Source organism: Psammomys obesus, unplaced genomic scaffold (assembly GCF_907164565.1).
Source record: "Psammomys obesus unplaced genomic scaffold, mPsaObe1.curated_primary_1811, whole genome shotgun sequence".
Lineage (NCBI taxonomy): Eukaryota > Metazoa > Chordata > Mammalia > Rodentia > Muridae > Psammomys > Psammomys obesus.
Window position 1 is genome coordinate 14943528 of NW_026592118.1, and position 9973 is coordinate 14953500.

At 47.9% G+C, this 9973-nt stretch overlaps 1 protein-coding gene across 1 annotated transcript in view; it reads left to right on the forward strand.

Annotated features, from left to right (window-relative positions):
- Window positions 1-4148: 4148 nt before the first annotated feature.
- The window catches only part of Reln (reelin), a 423857-nt gene continuing 418032 nt past the window's right edge, over window positions 4149-9973 (forward strand). Inside the window, exon 1 of the mRNA XM_055612891.1 lies at window positions 4149-4656. Within this exon, the coding sequence (XP_055468866.1) occupies window positions 4431-4656 (226 nt within the window). The 5' untranslated portion in view covers window positions 4149-4430. The remainder of the gene's footprint in view (window positions 4657-9973) is intronic.

Sequence of the window (9973 nt, forward strand, 5' to 3'; positions counted from 1 at the left end):
CCCATGAGCCATCAAAGAGGAAATCCGAGGACTACTGAAAAGGGCAGATGTATTGAAGTGCTGGGTGGGCCAGACGCTCTGTTTTCTGGGGATCCCTGGTTTTACTTCACGTTTAACATATTAAGGACTTCTCTTTATTTTCCACCAGCTCTGCTGAACTAGTGTATTGAAACAGGTTTCTTTCCCAACAGTTAACTCTCTCTCTGTCTGGAATGTGTGTGTGTGTGTGTGTGTGTGTGTGTGTATGTATATACATTGTCACCAGAAGATTATGCAAGAGTATTTTAAACCACAGTATTATAACTGAACAATAGCCAAAACTTAGGCATATTTCTAAAATTGAAATAATTCAAAGCCATATTAATAATGAATGCTGATTTTTGTCTATGATGTATACTCATAAAAGCGAATAGTCCTTTACCACACACAACAACATGGATATTCTCACAGCCATGATCTTTGAGCCAGAGGAGCCAGATATAAAATCAGACACAATGTATAATTCCATTTACATGAAGTTTAAAAACAGGCAAAAGGAAAACAAAAAATAAAAAAGGTCACTGAGAGCACCCTGCTGGAAGACCATGCTTTGGGGAAAAGCGGTTGTTCTTAGGGCTGTGGAGACTTCTGCCCGATGTGTGTGGGTGCAGCTTGCCCAGAGCTGTAAAAATCAGAACAATTATTTACTTCATGAGCATGGGCGTCTTGTCTGTGTCTATGTCTGTGCAGCATGTGCGTGCCCTGGCGCCTGCAGAGGCAAGAGGAGGGCGGCACATCTCCTGGGGCTTGAGTTTCAGCCAGATGTGAGCATCGTGTGGGTGCCAGGAACTGAACTCCGGTTCACCTGGAACAGCAGCCAGTGCTCCCAACCACTGAGCCGTCTCCCCAGCTCAAATGAGTAGGTCACATTTTATACTTACGTTCCTTTTACACGTCACTGATATGTTTGTTTTACACTTTATTCATGTTTAAAACAAACAAACAAGCAAAACACTTAAGAAGTAGCTTCCCCGACTGCCACAATTTACCATGGGTAAAAGCATGACCTTAATCACATCTGTTCCCTTTTTCTCCATCACCCAGTCTGTTGCCCAGACCCATAGGTGCAGGTCCTGATACGTCTCAGCTTCGCTCCCCTCATCTCTTCGAATCACTAGCTCTCACCCTGGTTACAGTCTAGCCCTTCCCTGATATCTACTTTCACTGCTGTATAACGAGGTTGTTTTTTTAGGTGCATACATATGACTACAATAGATACTGGCTTACCATGGCTTTCTGGCCTTACCATTGTTTTCAGAATAAAGACCACAATCTCCTCTGAGAGACAAAGTCGTTCAGGATTGGCCGGTGCCTGCACTAGTAGCTCCATCTGCCTGGCCTGTTTGTCTGTCAGTCAGGAGCTCTCATTTTCCCTTCCACTGACTGAGATTCTTTCCCACACAAAGATTCTTTGGCCTGAGAAATATTTTCTTACTTATTAAGTCAGCTCCTCGTAGATCTTATTGTCAGCTCTGTCCTCAGTTAATCCAATGCTGCCCTCTTTTTTTTTCCTGCCACTTTTTACTTCCCAAGAGCACGGATCAGTTTTGTGAGTCTACAATTGATCACAGTAATTGGTATCTGTCTCTCCCACTGAAAGATAACTTCCACAGGGCAAGAACTGAATTTCCCCTGAGCCTAACATAAGGGTTTTGCAAACCATAGTTGTTTATCATGCGTTAAACTAATGAATGAGTTAATGTTCTTTTATAGCATGTAGAAACTGTGCTGCATATTAGATTAGGTAATTATATATATGCATATATGTATATAATATATATGTATATATGTATATAATTACCCAATCTAATATGTATATATTATATATAATATATTATATATGTATGCATATAATTAAAAACTGGTGAGCGGCCAGAACCCTAACTTTTGGCATCCAGCACGTCACTTAGCCCATTCTGATCACATCACCCCTGACCCTGGGTCTCCCCATCACTGAATATGTGTTCTGAATCTGCTGCTTCAGCCCTCAGCATCCTTCCTGTTTCTTTCTGCCTTTTCTGAGCCTTGAATGTGCAAGCATTGTGCTGCTTCGGGGCCTTTGGACTCTGGTTTCCTGGCCGCACCATTATTCCCACATGCCCACGTGCTCACGCGGCCGTGCACATCAAAAAGTTGCAGTTCCCCCTTCGCTCTTTCAAAGCTTTCCTTGGCCCCTCAGTGAAGAGCAACTTCTTTGCCCTACAAAGTAACCATTTCTGTTTTGCTCTTGCACAGCATTTACACTGGTCTGTACCCTCTCTCCCAGCGTGAGATTCTGAGTCCCACGTGGCCCAGCACAGAACTAGTTTTGTCTGCTGCTCTGAACATGGCGTCTAGTACTTTGATAGGAAGGAGGCACCTGGCCAGTCTAGCTGGGTGGCTGGATGAACATTCACTCTCCTCTTCTGCATGTGACAGTGCAGTCTGCTGGCCTGCACTAACCCAATACCTGCTAGCCACAGGTAGCTGTGGTTGGGATGACTGAAGAATTCAAGTCGTCATTTAAACAGCTGCTGTGGCTAAGCTCTGCCATGAGGGCTGCAGCAGCTATACCGAACCTCATCTGGAGGAAGGTCTGATCAGAGGCCTGCCCGAAATAGGTGGTGGCCCTGTGGCAGACCAGGAACCTTTCGGGCCAGCCTTCCTCTGACTTGGGGCAAGCTTTTAACAATTCTGATTTTCTCTTGTGAAAAGGAGAGGAGAGTGTTTTGCTTCTTCTGGTGGTGGTGGTGTTAGGATTACACGAGGCTAAGGATCTATAGGCCTGTAGCTTGGATGACACTGAGCTCCATGTCAATAATATTAGTCGCGTGTATGAATATGTGTGTTTTATATGTAGCCGGTTGAACTTTGGGAGGATTTGAAGTAATGGAGACCAACAAGCAGTTAGGCCCTTCCTATCTGCTGAAACTATGCTTTGGGGAAAGGAAAAAAAAAAGAAATCTTTTGCAATGAAATGGTCACAGAGGTTCCCCCTTTGGATCCTGCCTTCCGACACCCCTCTCGCAAACTTAGGCAAAGACTACTCTTTCCGATATTACCATTTCTGGGTTTCTTTACCAGCAGGCTTGCATATCCCGGCCTGGGAGGGTAGAGAAAAGCATTGAAACCCGGCAGCCCTGTTCCCTGGGTGCCGCAGGGCTCCTGCCAGCCGTACTGGTTTTTAAAAAAAAAAAAAAAAAAAAAAAAAAAAAACAAAAAAACAACGTGCTTTTGGATGATTTCACTTCCCCGCAGTCCTGCGAGCGGTGGCTCATTACCGCCCGCCTCATCGGCGCTGCCAGCCACTCCTCTGCACGCCTTCCCCTCCCCCACCGCAGGGACAGCGGTCATTCTCGGCACTTAAAAGAAATAAACTCGGACTTCAAAATTCACTGCCCCCGTACCCACCCCAGGAGTCTAAACAGCCACGCGTAACGGCAGAGTCCAGAAAAGCGCGCCTGACGGGTGTCCCCCTTCCACAGTCCCCACGGCCGAGCAGCCCGACCATCGGGCCCCGCGCCACTCCGGGTGGCGATCCCACTGTCACCCAACCTCCCTCTCAGCCCGGCTGCCCAGGAGGCCCCGGGCAGGGGGGCGGCGGCGGCGGGGCCAGGAGGCCCGGCTGGGCAGGGCGCGCGGGGCACCGTCGCGGCGCGGAAGACGAGCGCCGGCCTGGGGGGGCTGCGGGGCTGCGGGGCGCAGCCGGCGCAGACAAAGAACGGCGCGCGCCGGTCCCCGCCGCCCTCGGCCTCCCCGGCGCATCGTCCTCGCCAGCCCGGGGGACGGGGGTGGGGGTGGGGGCACCGCCGTCCCCGGGGCCGCCCGTCGGTCCGCGGCCGCTCGGCGCCCTAGCAGCGCGGCGGCCGGGCAGCCCCGGCCTCCCCGGGCCGTGCGGGGCGTGGGCGGGAGACGCGTGTGCGCCGCGCGCAGCCCGAGGTGCGCACGGAGCCCGAGGGGCGGGGACGGGCGCGGGGGCGGGGGCGCGGCCGGGACACGTGTGGCGCCGGCGGCGGGGGGAGGGAGAGGGGGACGAGGAGGGGGGAGGGAGGAGGGGGCGGCGCCCGGGGCTTTAAGAAGGTGTGGAGGGGGCGGGCGCTTTCCCAGGCCCGGCAGAGGGGCGTCGCGGACACACGGGCGGCGGCGCTGTGGGAGACCCGGCGGGGTGTCCCTGTTCCCCCCCCTCCCCGTCGCTGTCGCTCCCGCGGCTCAAAGTAACTTCGGGAGCCGAGGTCCGTCCTCTCCCCCCCACCCCTCCGCCAACTTCCCCGCGGGCTCGGCCGCCGGGAGGAGCCGCTCGGCTCGGGCCCGCCACCGGCTCGCCTCCCCTGCGCGCGGCTCGTCGCCCGCGGGTGGCTCCAAAACTGAATGAGAGAGCGCGCGGGGCGCGCGGCGACACGGAGCGCGGCGGCATGGAGCGCGGCCGCTGGGCACCGCGGACCCTCGTCCTGGCCGGGCTGCTGCTGGCGGCGCTGAGGGCGCGCGCGGCCGCGGGCTACTACCCGCGCTTCTCGCCCTTCTTCTTCCTGTGCACCCACCACGGGGAGCTGGAAGGGGACGGGGAGCAGGGCGAGGTGCTCATTTCCCTGCACCTTGCGGGCAACCCCACCTACTACGTACCGGGACAGGAATACCACGGTAGGTACCGCGGCATCCCTGCGCGCCGCGGTGGTCCGCGAGCGCGGCTTGCCATCCTCCTCCTCCTTCTTCCCAGGGGCCGTCCGGATGGGGGACCCGGACAGCCTCCTGCCTCCGCGGGGTGCGCTGCCCCGGGGAGAGGGCGCAAAGTTAGTGGAGACTGGAGTCCCGAGTTGGGATTTCAGCGGTCCCCTACGACGTCTCGGAATGAACCGGTGCCTGTGTGACGCGCCGGGCAGAGCCCTGGGCACCGTCCGCGCCCCCCCCCCGTCCCCCACCCCCCCACGCAGCCGGCAAACCTGCGCATCGTGGTTTCATAACCCCGGTACTTAGCGGATTTCTGTCCCGGTTCCGGGTCCCCCCTGGTGGGTCCCCAGTGGGCTTGTCACTGGGCTCTGCAGGCCAGCTGCCCGCAGACTGGAGCGCTTTGGTCGGGGGGCTTGCCCGCGCCGCCGGCCGGCTAAAAGTTCCCGCAGCTCGGCCGCCCGGAGTCCTCCCGCGATTTAGCGAGCTTCAGGCAACCCCCGAGAAGCAGAGCGGCTGCTTGCTTTCAGCCCTTTATTCTTCTGCAGGGTCGTTTGAAATATCAGTAACTGATATTGTCTGGGCGACGCTTTACCAGTGACTTGTGTCTACACAGCCTTAATTCCCTGGAAGGGGCTGCAAGCCACTCACCCAAAGCGGAACCCTCTCCAAAAGGATCGTTATGCAGTCCTCCACTGAGCTTAAAAAAAAAAAAAATTAGCTGCGGGAAGAGTAATGTAATGTCGTACCTATATTTTTAAATCGACTGGAATTTGTGGGGGAAAAAAAAAGAAGTTTACTTTTTGTTTTCGTACTGGGACTTCTTAAATAATGATACACACTGTTAAACTGGGAAAGATCTCCCCAAGAGGTTTATACCTGAGGAGGCAGGCACTGTCGTTGAGTGAACTCTGCCACCCGCAGATGCTGTCTACCACAGGCTACAGGTGTTGACAGAGCAGGTCATGTGTGCCTGGCTGGCTCAGCACATTGATTTGCATGTGAAAAATTTACAGGAACACTTGAGTTTTCTGTCAACAAATCCTTCCCTTCTGCCCCCAAATACTTCCTCTGAAGACGTTCATCCTAGATGTTTAAAGCGGTGCTTTAACAACTTTCTTATGGTGTGGTGGCAGCCTTGTCTGTGGAATTGTATAATTAATTTTAGAAAATTAATTTCTATAACTAGCCTCTTTAGTAAAGGGGCTTCTGTGTGCTCCCTTTCTGAGAATTATCTGGTGATCTTTCTGAGATCGCGGAAATCTTTGAAGTGGAAGGAGCAGCCCGCATGATGATAGCCCAGAGCTAACCCCCAGATGGACGGAGACTTGTCTGTTGGTGTGCCCTTAACCGGTTAGCTGTGCCTGTGGTGGGTCGCTGAAGGCAGGCTGGTCTACAAGGTGCCTCTGTCAAGCTGTGAAGAAAGCCTCTGGTGACAAAGAGACTCTCCCTACCGCACAGATCCTTTGTACAGAACCAGTCCAGAAAGCATAAATAAGACTTATGTCTTCTGTGGCTTTTGTTTTTGCTGTAACGTTAGCAGGTGGACCTAATCCTGACTGTAATCACATCACGGAACCTGAAAAGGGTAGAATGTGTTACTTCATGTTGGACATTGTAGGAACAGGTCCCTAGTACCTCTTTTATGCCACCAGAAAAGGTGGAGAGATTTTATTATGTAACTTGAAAGGTCATTATTAGAGAGGGTAATGTCATTTTAAATTCCCGTTAAATAACTGTATCCAAGTTTTAGATCTGGGAACTAGCTACATAACTCCAGGCCTGCAGTAAGTGTTTTTCCTGTGAAATGCTCTACAGGTAGGAGAAATGCTTAATACTGAAGTAATACTTATATATGGCTTTTAAATTTTAAACTTTTGGAAATGGAAAAAAATAGCATCTGTAAAGAATTGACTCACTATAGGAAAACAATATGTTTGCGTTTGACCCGTTTTGATGCACACTGAAAGCAGGTCATTTGGCCAAAAGCTTGCTTAGGCCAGGAAAGCTGTAAAATGTTGGCTGGAGAATTTCTTTCTAACCTTCTAAATCTTTTAAATGCAGCACTTATGTCAGGAAAAAAATGAGTTTGTCTTGGATTTCCACAGAGCCCAGGGATCTGGATGAATGGCATTTGGGTGGAGAGCTGGTAGTTTTTGAGTTTTCCTCCTAAAGCCTGCATTGAGACAGAGCTGGAGTGTAGAACAGGGCCCGTGATAGACCGTTAATGGAGATGTCAGCTGCTGTCCGAGGCTTGGGCTGTGTGACGTATATAATAAAAGTGGTCCAAAATAATGCATTCTTGCCTGAGTTATATTTATTTAAAGGTTTTATGTTGGTTTGAAACAAAGGCAGTAATAGATACTACAGCATTTGAATCAGAATTGTCAAGATTTATAACATTTAAGTAGTAAGTGTTTACTTCTAGCAGCAGCTTATTTAATGAGCTGCTACCTTATAACAAAAAGGTATCTCCTTCCTGTATATTTTAAAATTCCGTTATACGAGACTCTTTATGGCACTGTTAGTCATAGACAAACTGTGATCTCGTCTCACAAATACACCACAATACACGGTTCAGCCAAAAGGTACCACACACTTCACGTTGAATTTGAAAGGTCTCAGAATTAGAATGCTTTTGTTGTCTAGAATTTCTTTTTGCAGGGAATACAAGTCTGAAAATATGCTCAACTTCCCAATGGGATTTCCATACTTCAAATCTGCAAATTTTTTGTTGTTTTTGCTGTTGCTGAAATTTCCTCATGATTGGAAAGAAAATGGGAGTCTAGGTGGTCAGTCATGTAGCCCTTTCTCTTCCCTGCCACGCCCAGTGATGCTCTGTTTCTTCTAGGGACCAGCTCAGTTCTGAGAGATGTGTGAAGGCTGAGTTGAATTCTACACCCTTCTCTCCTGTGGTAATACCTCTTCCTCACACACATAATTATGCATAATTATTATGTGTTTGCAACTCCTCTTCCTGTCATCCATTCAATTAACAGATTATTGTGAATGCTAAATTCTTCCAGCTTTACTTAAAACTTCAGAAAGATAATTTTTCCCCCCTTTTTGCTTAGGAGAGCTAATATCTCTGGGTAACAGATGATAGGCTTTGGGACAGAAAGCCTTTTAAACACCTGTGAGTTCATGTCATCTAAGATCCTGCCCACTGTATAACTGGCTTTACTCAGTCACTACTGTGAAGAAGAGGCCAGGCAATCTACATGAGTCTGCCCCAGTAGATCAGCTTTCAGAAGGCAATTTACCATGATATGTGAAGAGAACAGAATCCCTGTTATTTTGGTGGCAGAAAGCAGAGGAAGTATTCCATTAGCCATGAGGAACAGGCTCAGAAATACTGACTGAAGGAGGAACAATAATAACTTCCAGTAGAATCAAATTGGTGATGAGATAGAAAGGGGGAATTTTATTGCATTTTGCTGATCCAGCATCACTACAGTCGTTTCTTGACTCCACATTTTTACTCCATCATTTTTCACAAGTGATATGATAGGGGGACTGCAGGAGAATCAATTTCCTAATGCATAAACAGACCATTTAGTGTTTAAAAGGATAGAGTACCAAGGCTACCTTGTTGCAATAATTAAAGTTACTATTTTTGTGAGTGTAAGTGCTTGCCATTCAACTGGTTGCTTTTTAAAAACTTCTGTTCAGAGAAAGCACAATGCGGTGGCCTTTCAAATACAGAAATACAATCATCAGACATATTTAGAAAATACACCACAAGCTTAATTCCTTTTAAGGGAACGGTTTTATTATTTGAATGAAAGTAATTTGCAGTTGCTAACATAACTTGTTAATTGGTGCATGGCTATTTTTCCTTATTGTGTTATAGAGTCTGGAATCAGCATATTTAAACTGTTAAACTCATGCATCATATGAATTTCTAAGTGAAATGCACCTGTGTCCTGCACACATATGTTTGTGCAAATTGGGTGTTTTAAGGCTTTCTGCTCCGCTTGTTACATATTTTATCTTACACTCTACAGTGTATCCCAAATTTTTTACTCATGTGATTCATATTTTTTTGGTAATCATATAAACCTTTCTTTGTGTGATTTATATTCTGTGTATTTTAATTCCAATCTTAAGCTAAAAAAAATCCAGGTATTTGGAAAGATAGTCTAAAACATCTCATTTGGGCAGAACTTTGGTTCATTTCATAGCACCTTAGTTCTAGAAATTATTTACTTAGAACAACTATTTTCATTTTTTTGTGAACGCTTATTTTGAATGACTGCTTTATTTAGGTGTTGAAAAATATAGTTGTACCTCTATAGTCACGAACTGCCTTACTCCCATAAAATTTTCTTTTTATCTTTAAAAGAATGGTGGATATTTTTAACAGATTTCTAAAATAACTATTAGTGGGCTCCAAAGTTTTCAACTACTGATTTAGTTAAAACAGTTAAGAGGGAATCTTATTTCTTTTCACGCTCTTGAGTTAGGCCAACTTCAGAGGATCATCTGTAGGCCTCATCGGCTACTTGGGAACGATGGCACATTAGGTCACAATTTTATCCCGATAATCTGCAACGCGATGGTACTTCACCCATTACGTCTTTAATCTTCCCAAGCAGCTACTGAGGTACAGCCCTCTACTTCAGAGAAGCCTCACATCTGAAAATCAAGAATTGGCTGACCAGGACTCGGTGAACATTTGGAACTTAAAAGATTTGTAACATGTCTCGTAGAATCTTGTAAAATTGGGCTTCTGTCCACTCTCAGGAAAAAGAAGAGGGGTGCAGTGAGACTGAGTATGGTGAGGTCACCTTGAGCAGCAGGGAAGGCTAAGGTGCACATCACAATACTGACATAAAGCATACAAAAAAGGAAATGAGTTTGTCAAAACTTTAAGTGGAGAAACTAATCCACCACCACCTGATTTTAGAGTCATTGATGAACTGACAGAACTTAACTACAATTTCAAACCAAAATATAGTTTCAGTCTCATCCATTTTAAGCAGGAAAAAAAAGTTTTCAGAAAGTAAAATTGATTTTTAAATATCAAGGTCCTGCTCAGCAGTTAAGAGTCCGGACTGCTCTTTCAGAGAACACGAGTTCGGTTCCCAGCACCCACATGGTGTGTGTGGGTGGTTGGGTGCTCACAACCACCAGGAACTCCAGATCCAGGGGGATCTGACATTTCTGGGGCCTGAAAGCATCTGCACTTACCCACCCTCACACACCCAGCACCCATACACCCACACACCCAACACCCACACACCCACACACCCAACATCCACACACTCACACACCTACACACCCAACATCC